This window comes from Dermochelys coriacea, chromosome 12 (genome assembly GCF_009764565.3).
Source record: "Dermochelys coriacea isolate rDerCor1 chromosome 12, rDerCor1.pri.v4, whole genome shotgun sequence".
Lineage (NCBI taxonomy): Eukaryota > Metazoa > Chordata > Testudines > Dermochelyidae > Dermochelys > Dermochelys coriacea.
Window position 1 is genome coordinate 2,097,893 of NC_050079.1, and position 13,348 is coordinate 2,111,240.

Consider the following 13,348-nt stretch of genomic DNA (forward strand, 5'->3'; position numbering starts at 1 on the left):
TGGCCAGTGGCAGAGCCGAGAATATAACCCTGGTCTCCTGAATCCCAGGACAGCACTTTATCCACTAGCGCAGTGGTTCTCAGCCAGGGGTATGTGTACCCGGGGCTAGCAGAGCTCTTCCAGGGGGTACATCAACTCATCTAGATATTTGCCTAGTTTGCCAACAGGCGACATAAAAGCACTAACAGTCAGTTCAAACTAAAATGTCATACAAACAATGACTTGTTTATACTGCTCTCTATACTATACACTGAAATGTAAGTACAATATTTATATTCCAATGGATTTATTTTTTAATTATATGGTAATGAGAAAGTCAGTGATTTGTCAGTATTACTGTGCAGTGACATGTTGGTATTTTTATGTCTGATTATGGAATCAAGGAGTTAAGTGAAGTGAAACTTGGGGTACACAAGACAAATCAGCCTCCTGAAGGGACTACTGTGGTCTGGAAAGGTCAAGAGCCACTGCACTAGCTCACATGGCCTCCCTTCAATGCCACATGGCTGTGCATCAGAAGGGACATGAAGAAAAAACCACTCCAGAATAAGATCACAAGCCAAGCTGCTGCTTCCATCATCTAAACGGTTTCTTCCCTGTTACAGGGCGCGCAGCTGCAGGCCCGACAGTCAATTCAAACCCTCCACAGCCTTGGAGCACCTCCCGGCTGTCCCCAGACAACCCTGCCTGCAGGCTCAGACATACACCCAGCTCCAAGAAACAGGCTGGCTGGGCTGGGGCGATGTCTAGCTGCCCCAGTGTACTTTGCATCAGTGTGTTTTCTTCTGCACCTTCCCAAAAGCATATGCTTGAAGCCAAAGCCGGTGTGGTGGCTAAGCTCCCCCTGCCATTATTGTGCAGCATTTCCAGCTGCTTGGCACTAGGTCTGAAAATTGCCCATGTGGTGCTTTTAGAACTTGGCTGCCCGCTAGCTCATGCTTGGTGATGTTACCAAGTAAAGAGATTGCACCCGGTTCTAGGGAGATGGCCAAGAGCAGCCCAGTCTTCCTCTTCCCAGCAACATCCTTGGGGCACATGTCCCAAGTGACAGACTTAGGAGCTGCCTCGTAAACGCTTTCCCCTGGACAGCGGGAGACTGCGTGCGTTCCGTTTCACTTTCGACTTCCTGGAAAAGCTCCAGGACAAGGCGCCCAGTTTTTAACACCCTAAGAAAACACCCCCCGAATACAGATTGCAAATCTGGGGAAAATTCTAGGCCAAAATTGGGTGACATCAGAGCTGGGAGGAGTCAGATCATTCGTAGGCTGTATTGTCTCCAATTTCTGGTCAGCAAACCCATCCCTCACTCTGAATACTTGCCCTGGTGCCAGATTGCCAGTGTTTTGCCCCAATGGTTTCTAAATGTTCTATGCAGCCAGGGTTGGGGGAAAGAATTTCATCATTTCCCTTAGGAAACTATTCCACGTGCTATGGGTCTGATCCTGTCCCCCTGGAAACACCACCACTCCTGTGCATGGGAGCAGGCCCCTGCTGGCCAGCTGCTAGCCCAGATCTCCTGCCCAAGCTTCTTCATTTCATCCCACAAAAGGACTCCTCACCTCCTCAGCGTCTGGTCCTTTCACTGCTCTCCTCACTCGCTGCTCCAGTGGGCCTCTATCTTTACTTCATGGCAGAGCCCGGACCCAAGCATTGTGTCCCAAATGTGTCAGTCACTGAACAGCCTAGGCCACGATCTTGTAACAGGCCTGGGTCCACCCCCAAACCACATTCCCCTCACACGTGTGCATCCGACTGGCTGGCTGCTCCCCTTACTGTCCATCACCCCATGGCCATAAGAACCGGAGAGGTTCCCCCAGACAAACACCACTTGTTCTCCCAGGTCCAATTTGCTATTTTCTGCTCCTGTGTTGGATCCCAGTGGTCTCTCTAGGGTTTCTCTGCCCTTCTTGCTCATCACACTCCCACCTCCCCCCGTGCAGCGTCACCTGCAAAGGTGAGAACTGGGTTAAGTGTGGCGAATCAGCAGGGCCCTGCCCCCCGGGGGCTCCCCCAGCTAAACACATGGGGCATTGGCCTGGCCATCCAGCAGTTCCTTTTCAACCCTGGGGTCCCAACCATGTGTTTTGGAGAGGAAGCCTTTGATTGACAGGAGAGACACAAAAGACCGGCCCCCTGAGGAACTCCGGGGTGCTTGGGATATTGCCCTGGCGGGAAGCCTTGGACATTCACTCCCAACCCAGGCAGTGTTTGCGTCGTACCCAAGGAGGTGGCTATAGGCATGCGCCCATGCGCACAACAGTGCCTGCAGCACACACAGCTCTCGCTGAGTCGATTTCTATAGGCTGTTTTCCGAGTCTAGGGAGCATTTTGCATGGCAGGCAAAAGCCCTCAGCAGCTACAAGAGAGGAACCCAGCAGGATGTGTGCTCTCGGAGGATAATCACTTGCGGCTCTAAGAATGGGACCCCTCTGATTCCCCCACCCAACACAATCTCTGCTGTTGCAGAAGATTTCTATGGCTTAGCAGTTTGAGCAACAAGGCCGGGGCAAGTGTGCTCAAGGGCTCCAGCGGGGAGGGTGGGGGCTGGAAACCAGCCAGGTAACTGCCTCCCAGAGTGAGGGAGGAGAGCTCAGAGCATCCAACTGCCTCCGGGTAGCAACCAGCTCTAGCCACTCCTCGAGTGGCGGAGTGGAGACTGGCAAGCGGAATAGGTGACATCAACAAACGAGCGATGCTCTGTTATTGAGGGCTGCAGACCCCAGCCAGCTCCCGCCTCCAGACAGAGGGAGCGGACAGGAGCTTTGCAAGGAACTAAAAAGGCAGGGGGAGGCCAACGCTCAGACCAAGCCTGGCATACAGGAACCTGTACCCTCCTGCCCCTTCACAGTGCCGGCCGGGTAACTGCGTGCCAGCAGGGTGTCACACTAAGTGTTGCCCAGGCAGCAGGGGTACTAGCCAGACAGACAGCTAATCAGGGGGGTGTAACATAAAGCAGGACAGGAGAGCTATGCGATCTTAACCCCCGTGCAAGCCCTGTCTGCTGAGCTGGCACACCTCACACACATTTTGCACACACACTGAACGCCAACATGGTGCAACAACAGCACTGTCCAACCAAGGCTACGGCCAAAGCACTAGTACCACGAGCCCCATTTTCAGGGGCATGTATATGCAATGAGCAACTTACATCACCATTTACAGTCCCATCCACTTTGGCCCAGGAGAACTGCACCCTTTTCCCCTAGATCTGGGTGCAGCCTGCTGAGTGCCTCAGTTTCCCCAGCAGAAGATGGGTTTAGTCACACGGGGTTACCCAACTCCCAGGAAGGCTGCAGGGATGAACTAGTTACTGTGTGTAAGGCCCTTTGGAAAGAAAATGTAAAAGCACCAAGTGCAAAGTGTTATCATAATTCTATATGTTTAGTCCTATCAACAGGGCCGTGGAATGGAACACTGCCCACCTGAGCCCCCTTCCCGACTGCTAGGAGGGCCAGGGACTCCCTGGGGGTGCAGTCAGACACAGAGCAGCTGCTAGGTTGTAATAATCCCAGCTAAACACCTGGAAGGGCTCTCATCCTCCCATACTTCCTCCTCCCCACTCACCTGCAGCAGCCCACCCTGGCAGAATTTAAGCATGTTTATGGAGGGCTGGAGTTACTGAGCGCTAAAATGGGATCTGTTGCCTTGTGAACTGAATGCTCCCTTCTGGGGATTTTCCACGGCTCTGTCAAAAGCCGCAGGAGCCCCCCACCCAGTCTAAATACAATGCACAAAGGGAGGACTGGGCTACAAAGCCCCTTCTAATGGGGTTACTTACAGGAGGTGGCAAAAGCTTTAAGCACAGTCCTATCCTCTCAGAGCCATCTGCTCCTGTTCCCACCATGTAGACACACAGGCCTCTCATGAGGCAAAACTTTTGCAGAGCCCTTCACATGGGCCTGTGTGGAGTAGTCAGGATTCTTTCCCAGCATTGCCTGCAGAAGCAAACTGCCCCAGCATCTGGGGGTGTCTGGCTCTGGGGTTCTGGCTCAGGTTCTTCCCTAGTTCTAGGTCAGTTAACTCAGATGTTTTGTCCCATCAATGCCATGAATTAAAAAGTACTTTCAAATTACAGCAGCTCTGCAGCACTCCCAAGCCCTGCGAGCTCACAGGAGATCCGAGCGTTGGCAGGGATGGAGCCAACATTTTGATTTCTCTTCCTACTGGGCCAAACTGGTGCTTGCAGGAAATGCTAATGAGGTCTCAACCAGGGTCTCTACTTCTTCACTGCTAAGAGTTTGCCACAGAGTGTGTCTTTTGAAGAATGCCTGTACACCTGCTAGCCACCGCTCTGCATCCCAGAGGTAGCCACAGTTCAGTGGCTTAATTATCCTTGGGATGCTCATTCTCCGACTCAGCAAAGTACTTAAGCAGGTGTATAAACCTGAATACACACCTGTAAAAGCTAACCTTTGGGCCACAGCCAGTAAAGCGAACTGGGACTGGCTCCAGTCGCTACCTCAATGGCTACCTACAACCAGCCCGAGGCATTCGAGCAACGGCCGTGGGGAACAAAGGTGCCCTTAGCATGCTGGGGTTCTCTGCTAACCATTTCAGGCATTCTGAGCAGCCCCAGATGTCGAAGGAACCATGCAGAGAACCTGACTAATGATCATCAGCTGCAGAGCAAGGAGGGCACCTCTCAACAAAACCAGACGTTGCAAGGGGCAGACGCTGAAGCAACTCGTCCCGGAGCCAAGGCGAGGGTGGGCAGCCTGGGAAAGGATGAACAGTGTTTGCCCCAAAGTCAGGTCAAATCCCTGGCACACTCAGATGAGCTCCAGTGACTCCGTTAGAAGGCTGCCTACCACTCCAAGGGCAGACCTTGGCCCACCGTCTCCAAGGGACAGACAGAAACAAGCTACATCAGTGCTAGGTATTCTCCTCAAGAGTCCGACCCTGGTCCAGTCCCATGAGTTGCACAGGGTCGATAGCTTGCAATTGACAAGTGCAAGGCTATTTCTTCTTTGCTGGCATTTAAATCCATACCAGCTTTTCATTCCACCATTATTTATGTCTCTGGAGAGCAGTGCCAGTGTTAAGCATCCACTTGCACATCACATCCTTCAGATATGGCCCTAGCCAAACGCTCAGGCAATATTAACCCGTAAGGACTCTCTCCTGCCTGGATCAGTCCCTTGGGCCTGTCCCTGTCTGTAGGAGCAACTTGCTACTAGACTGGCCAGCAAGGGAGGGAACTCATCCTCTCTCGTGTAGAGGAGATGTGTCAAGACAATCACCCTCATACTCTCAGCAGCTGTGCAAACCTGGGGCCTGACTGTACTGCTAATATAGCTTGCTAGTTAGTGAGGCAGTGGAATCAGGCCGGCTGCCTCCCATGCACCCCCGTGGCCTGGGCTCACACTAGAAGCAGCCTGCCTCTGTTTCCCCTCTTGGACTTTTCAAATAAAACTTCCCTTCAAGTTTTTTCTTGGGTAAAAATACCCCTCCCTGGGGCCTGGCTTATTAATGTAAAATAAACCCTCAAAACCCTCCACTCCTCAAAACCAAGTCTAGTCCTAAGGCCACCCAACCCAAGCTTTCTCTTTCTCCTCCCAAGCCTTCCTGGCTGGGGCCTTTGCAGGCTCTCCCCTGGGTCAGGGTCTCTCCCAGGCCTCCCTGCCTAGGGCAACTCCCCTGGTCTCTGGTCTTCCCCGCAGGAGCCATTCCTCACTCTGCAGATTCAACCACAGCTTCTGGAGTGTTGCCCTTTTTGCAGCCCCCTGCTGCCCTTTCTAGGGAATTACCTGAGCCACCCCAAGGGTGCCTCACTCTATAATCAGGGTTGGCAAGCCCCAGTCCCCTGAGGGGTGAGCCCCGGTACAGGCAGCAGCTCTCTTACTGCAGGTCCTGGATGCCAGCACAGCAGCAGCAATGCTCTGCACATGCCAGGTCTGAGCTCAGTGAAATCTTGGGGGGATGCTCCAGGGGAGGTTCCTGGGTCTCGGTGGTGCAGGGAGAAAGGAGAGACCCTAGAGCGCCTTTCCTCTTTGGAGGTTGGAGGTTACCCTGTTCTCACCGACATGAGGAACTGTGTTTCTGGGAAGAGGCCGTTAAGACTATCTCAGGCTCAATAAGGAGCAGGAACTGTTTCTCTCCAATCAAAGCAATTCTCCCTTCCGGTTCACGGTGTTAGACCTTGGATGCCTGGCTGACCACCCCGCGCTGTGTGTAAACACAGCCCCTGCTTGATGCCAGAGTTACCTCCCTCTGGCTGTGTCTGCTGGGCCCCAATGGAAGAGAGGGAAGGTCAGAAGCGAGATCAGAGGGACACCCTGTCTGCCAGAACAGCTGCGGAGCAGGGACACAGCCGCTAACCCTGACATTGGAGAGATGCAAAATCAGCGGCAGCCTGCTGAACCCTCTGGTAAAATGCCATCAAACCCCTTTGGCCCACAGGAGATGCCTAAAGAAGGGGGTAGATGCAAGCGTGCTATGAGAGGCCAGCCCAGTGTGATTCCCAGTGCACAGTGTGGCCCTCAGCCAGGGACTCTCCCAATGCCAGTGCCAGGTGGCAGCTCCGCAGAGCTTGGAATGCAGGTGCCAGGTTTGATGCCATGTAGGTCCCGGGGTGGAATTCACCCATGGCAGAGGTAGGCTGCGCAAAGGGAGCCTCTGTGTCCCCTACATGCCAGGGAGGTGGCACTGGTGCCAAGCGGAGTGCAGAGAGTGGGCCGCACCTCCTCGGACATGAGCCTGGATTGGGCCAGACCTCTACCACTGGAACCCTGGGGGGCAACACCCCCATTACCCTTGCTCAGAAGAAAGCCCACGTATGGGAGTCTGATCTCTGCCACATCAGCGTAGGGGAGCTGCAGCCTGCCTGCACCGAGAGCTGATGCTTGCTCCCAGGAGGGGCTGGGGAGCACCATACTCTCCCTGTGTGCTGGGCAAACCCTGGGTTCATTCTGCATGGAGACAGAATCCCCTGCTTTGAATATGAAGCCAGCCAATGATCAATTAACAGAAACAGCTTGACAAGGGAACCAAACTCTGCTCCTCAGCTTTTTCATACCATCCCACCGTGAGATGGGCTAGTCTGGCCTAAATGACTACCCACCTCCCCCAGAAACGGTGATCTCTCACTTTATTTAGGCTCTAACTCCACAGCCCCCCCAGAGTTATGTTGCCTTCCCCTGAGGCCTAAGGCTGAGTTATAAATGAACTGATTGACAGAAAGGGGGCAGATCCTGTCACTTTTGAAACTAATCAAATGAGTCAGAAGTATCAGAGGGCCGTATACCAGTCTGAGCTTTTTTACTGTGGAAAAGATACACTGTTAATTCCAAATCTGTTCAAAAGGATAAGGGCCGTCTCATCAGGCCAGTGCATCCTTGGGGCAAACAAGCATCTAAGAGTTAAAGCAAATTTCCCAGTTTTGCTGAAGGCTCCGGTAGGTAGGAAATACACCCCACCAGAGACTTTCAAGCCAGCCAAAAAGGTTTCAAATCAATATACTCAGATAGAAAACGACACTGCAAATGGGCAAAGCCCCTGCATGCAAACTGCAGCTTCTCTGCTTGTGTCACAACTACAACATTGCTGCAGTATCTCAAGAAAGATTTTAGCAATCCACCGGCAATATAAAAACACCATAGACTCTCATCTAAAACCTCCTCCTTCAGGGTAAAAACCAGCAGCAGCCAAAGCCCAGCTGATGACTGCATAATAAAACAGCTGCTGCTCAGTATCTTTCAGGGATGGAATAACTGCTGATTAAAGATATTGCCCCATGATATAATTAAGCCCTGCCTGATTGAAAAATGAAAAGCAGGCTTACATTTGGCTTGCTTGGAGGCTGCTTGTTCCTGCGGTTGGGTCGGGGCCTAGCTCGGGTGTAGTGCTCCAGTTTCTCTCCCTCAGTTGGCAGGTCCATAAGGAATTGTGTGGGTGCAGGCTCTGGGAAAGGAAGCAAACTGCTTCCAGTCTCAGCATCCTTTGTGGAGGCAGGGCGTGACTTCAGAGAGGCACAGCTGACTGACAGCAGAGCCTGGTGAGTTCCAATCTTGTTATCTTCTGCCTCTGCCTGAAGATCGAGCTCCGACAGACCTTTGGGTGGGGGGGGAAGAAGGTGGAGAAAACCTTTGAAAATCTGGCACAGGCAGAATGCTGTCCCCACGCAGGGTTTCCTGCCACAGGGAGATTATTACCCAAGCAGCTCAGACAGCCTTGCAGATCACGGCTAGCATGTTCAGTGCTCCCAGCACCACAGGGGAAAAATAAACCTTGCCACAGTTTGCAAAAATGCCACAGACAGTGGGAGTAGCTTGTGCATCAACCTCTTGGCACCGACTTGCTATTAGTTGTGGGCCAGGCCTTCCATGCACAGAACTTCCCTGGGGATCAGTAGGAGCTCGTGCACAGAGGGCTGGCAGCATCTGGGCAGACTTTTGTGCATGTCAGTAGGGCACCAGCCAGGGCTTGCTCCCGCTCTGGGCACAGGCAGCTGAAGAGCTGCCAGGGGAGAAATTGCTGCTCTCCTTTTAACTTTTAAGTGGACAATAGCAAGAATCGATTCAAACAGAGCCCAGTTTAGCCAGGTGGCACTTGAACTGATAACAGATGTCATGCATTCAGGTCCAATAAGCTTGGTCTAACAGGCTAGTGTGTTAGACATAAGGTCTTGGGGCAGGGGCTGTTTCCTGGTTCTGTGGCTGTACAGTGCCTGGCAGGGTGGGGTCCTGGCTAGGGCTCCCAGGCACTCTGACAAACACAACCGATAATAGAATAATAATCAACAATAGTTTTATTTGTGATACCGTATTACCCTGAAATGGCACACACACCAATAGAGATTAATCACAACCCAGCAGAGTACCCAAGGGGGGAGCTACAATGGGTGGGGCAGATCGGCCACGTCCCACTTCCCTGCTCCCACTCACCTGCCTGTGCTCCAGGGGAATTCACCCCCAGAAGGGCTAGAGGGGATGCCCCTGCCTCCCTCCTCTAGGGGTTCTGTTGGGGAGACGCAATGTTACACTCCCACCAAGGACCCTCCATGGCGGAGGGCGGGTCAGGTCAGGTCAGCACTGCCCTTTGGCGGCCTGGTCCAGTACCTTCTCTCTGGAGCCTGTATGCCCCCTGGGTTCCCATCACCCTTGCAGCTGACAGTTTGCCCAGGTAGGATCTATACCACTCAAAAACGGCTGCTCCGGAACCAGCCATCGGAGCCACAAGGGCAAACCCTGTGCCCACACAGAGACCAATGACTCCGATCAGACCCCATGCAGTGCTGGGGCCCATCGCATTGATACAACTGTGGGATCAGGGCCTGCGTCTGTTCAGCAGCATAAGCAAGGTACCAGGGTGAGCGTCTCTCTGAGAGGCAACAGGCAAACAATCTGGAGTGCTGCACATTACACACCCCCATCACCTGCAGACTGACAGACAGACCTCAGGAAGGCAGCTGCACCACGGCTAGTATTTCTACTAACCTGACCACACGTGTTCCAGAAAGTCCACATTGCTCAGACTCTCCTGCTTGGCCCTCCTTGCTACATGCAGTTAAACACCAACATGTGGCTGTGCGTGATCAGCTCTGCGCTGATGCAGCGCTAAGTGGGAGATCAGGGGCCTAGTGCAGCCAGAAGGGGGTGCTGCTAGCAGGCAGGGCATTTCCTCGCTGGGCTCAACAGCCTTTGCTTTCTTAAGTCAGTCCTTTCCTCACCTGTAGCCTGCTGGTGGGGAAGGAGAGACAGACTGTTTCCAGGAGAGGAGCAGGAGTTGGGGTTGGACTCCCTCCAAATCCCACTGCTGGGGCCATCAGAACCATCCCCAAATGAGCCAGCAACTCTCATGAGCAGGGTAGAGAGGGGCTGTGCCCAACGAGGCTGCCATGCCAGTGCAAAGAGCTAGCACTGCTGGCCTCCTGGGGTATGAGACACATTTAATCCAGTGCCACCTGTGGGGGCTCCAGCAACACCAGGCAGACTGCGGAGAGCTACAAAAGGATCTCACAGAACTGGGTGACTGGGCAACAAAATGGCAGATGAAATTCAAATGTTGATAAACGCAAAGTGATGCACATTGGAAAACATCATCTCAACTATACATATAAAATGATGGGGTCTGAATTAGCTATTACCACTCAAAAGAGATCTTGGAGTCATTGTAGGGAGTTCTCTGAAAACATCCACTCAATGTGCAGCGGCAGCCAAAAAAGCGAACAGAATGTGAGGAACCATTAAGAAAGGGATAGACAACAAGACAGAAAATATCATAATGCTGATATATAAATCCGTGGTACACCCATATCTTGATACCGTGTGCATTTCTGGTCACTCCATCTCCAAAGAGCTATATTAGAATTGGAAAAGATACAGAGAAGGACAACAAAAATGATTCAGTATACAGAACAGCCTCCGTATGAGGAGAGATTAATAAGACTGGGAATGTTCATCTTGGAAACGAGACAACTGGGGGGGGGATGAGAGAGGTCTACAAAATCATGACAGGTGTGGAGAAAGTGGATCAGGAAGTGTTATTTACCCCTTCACACAACACAAGAACCCAGGGGTCACCCACTGAAATTAACAGGCAGCAGATTTAAAACAAACAAAAGGAAGTTCTTCTTCACACATCGCAGCGTCAACCTGTGGAACTTGTTGCCAGGGGATGTTGTAAAGGCCAAAAGTATAACTGGGTTCTAAAAAAAATTAGGTAAGTTTATGGAGGATCAGTGGCCATTAGCAAAGATGGTCAGGGATGCTACCCCATGCTCTGGATGTCCCTAGCCTGCAACTGCCAGAAGCTCGGAGCAGACAACAGGGGATGGATCACTCAATGTTGCCTGTTCTGTTCATGCCCCCTGAAGCTCCTGGCATCAGAAGACAGGACACTGGGCTAGACGGACCATTGATCTGATCCGTGCAGCTGTTCTAATGTTCCTTAGAACTGGCAGGTGCACGTTTAAGGGGCTCATGGAGCTCAGAGGCCCACGCAACCTCCTTTAACATCCCAGGTCCCACCCCCCAGTTAGCAGGTTGCATCTTCCCAAAAGGCAAGGGCCTCTGTTCACTCCCTCTCCTGCAGGCTGGGCACACTGCCTCCACGACTGCTCCCAACCTTTGCCAGCCCAAGCAGGGAGATGCAAAAAGAACCCCGTTCCCCACAAAGCAGGGACCAGCACCTCACCCAGCAGCCCTACTGAGATGAGTTTAACTCCTGCACCCTGTTGTGTCCCACTCACCGGCGAAAGGCAGCCTCTGCCCTTTGGGAGAGAACGAAAGGTGCAGTGAGCTTTGTCAGCTCCTTGTTTTCAGACGCAGGATTATACCCAGTACTTGTAGCTGTGACCACCAGACCCCGGTCTCCCAGGTAAGTGGGCAGTAAGAGAAGCAACTGGTGCTCCTCCATGACTGCTGTCCTCTAGCTGGTTGTGGCAACACCAAGACCCCATGAGTTAGAAATGGTACATGGCCTAGCTATGCTGCCCCATTGCAGCGCATACCCCAGGAGTCTACAAGCTGCTGGGGCAGCCAACCCCACTCCCCAAGCACAGCCCCCCCCACTCTGGAGCGGAAGGAGTTAGACCCACGTGTATTGCAAGTAAGCTTGTTAGCCAACTGGCCAGCCCTGGATATGGCCCGCAGCTGCCCGGGTGATGCTAACAGATATGGAATGATCTGGTCCTTTGCAGAGTTTTCCTCTCACACCCCGAAGTAACTCAAGTAACGAAAAGTTTGGGGAAAAAATGCGAGCAGAAACCTTGGAAATCTGACATGGAAATGCTCGAGCCAGAGTGGGAACAAACACCCTGCAGCATGACCACCTTGCCACAGAGACCCAAGCATAAAGCTGAGTGGAAATCCAGGGGAGCCCAGCCCAGTCCTTCCTCCCTCTAGCTCTAAGAGCCCTTGGGGGAGGTTCTGCTCCTGTTCCATTGTAGCAGACAGCGATTCCAGCACACAAAGCTGGGATATTCGTACAGGATGTTTTGCCTGTTGGAAAAATGGATTTGCTTAAAGGGAAGCTTTCAACTGGCCAGATTCTGTGACAAGAAGTGATTTTCAGATTCCACCAAGCCCTAAATCAATCTGGGGCTCCAGCAGGCAGCAATGGGGCTCAGTAGTAGGGCTGAGTGGCTCGGGAAGTCTCTCCTCACCCCAGAGCAGAGCCATGAGTCACAAACGCCTCACACAGGGTTATTACTCAGAGAGAGCTGAAAGCCAGACGTGTACCTTTCTAAACAGATATTCATGGGGCTGCCCCAGGGCATCTTGGGAAAGGAGGTGTTTCATTTCATTTCACAATTCCTTACAATGGCTCCAGTCACTGGCCCCAGACACTTTATGCTAAACAAGGCGCCGACACTTCCTCATGGACTCAGGGGAACTTAAAACTATGCCTCACAACATGAGACAAGTGAACCAACTGGGCCAGTGGGACCCCACATAGGTGGCAATACCAGCACTGTCCCAGGCTGACTGGCACCAAGCCTGCTGCTGATCCAGAGGCCTGGAAGCTAAACCATGCTAAAATATGGGGCTCTGGCCACGGGGTGCTAAAGCCACTAGAGAAGGAGAGAGACTTTGGGGACAATGCAGAAAAATATATCCAGGCAACAAGACATTTGTCTATCAGTCACAGAAGCACAGCTTTGATCTGCTGGGTTTGTTCTCATAAAAGAGAGAGATACCAGGTTCACTCTGTCCCACAGAAGCTCTGGAGTTTGGTTCTCCGGAACCAGGAGAGCCGTGCAAACTGGTGGAAAGGCAAATTTCAAGTGAGATCCCTTCCCAGATCTGCATCCACACGGTGCCAGCAGCCTTGTGGGTAATTCCGACATCACCTGGCTGATTTATAGCAACGTGACTCAAAAGCAACACCTGGCATGAGGCAATCAGTGAAACCGGTAATGCCAAAGCCCCAAGATGGCCAGGGCAGAGGGCTTAGTGCTGCTCCTATTGGAGTCAAAGGAGTTTTACAATTGACTTCTATTGGAGCAGGATTCGCTCCAGATGCAGCAAGTCACCATAAAGCTCTTCAATGGAGAGGCAGCCTGTGTCCAGTTCAGGGGCTGGGCAATGTCTGTGCCAACCAGACTACACTAGGCATCAAAAGTCAGGCCCACCCCATATCTATTTGGCTGCCCGCGGGAAACAAACCTGCAGTCTTAGGCCAGTCTCTAGAGTCCATAACTGAAACGCACCACCACGAACCCCACCGAGGAGACTGAGAGCTGAATACTAGCCACACTGGGTGGGAGGACTGTCACCACCATCTTAGGACTGTTCCGCAGCTGGTCAGGGGCTGGGACCTTGTCTCGTTCCCATGTGCATACCCTAGCAGAGTTTCGCTGGGCAATGTTCGCTGCCCCCAGGACTCCTACTTAGAGTAGCGGGCACTC

General features: G+C 52.5%; 1 protein-coding gene across 6 annotated transcripts in view; it reads right to left on the minus strand.

The window, feature by feature from the left end:
- Positions 1–13,348, minus strand: part of CARMIL2 (capping protein regulator and myosin 1 linker 2) — a 134,068-nt gene that overhangs the window by 31,701 nt on the left and 89,019 nt on the right. For all 6 annotated transcript variants that reach the window (XR_006275273.1, XR_006275274.1, XM_043495387.1 and 3 more), the window contains exon 31: positions 7,781–8,049. Coding sequence is in view for 4 of the 6 variants with exons in the window: in XM_043495387.1 (XP_043351322.1) it covers positions 7,781–8,049 (269 nt within the window). In the remaining 2 variants the exon portion in view is untranslated. The remainder of the gene's footprint in view (positions 1–7,780; positions 8,050–13,348) is intronic.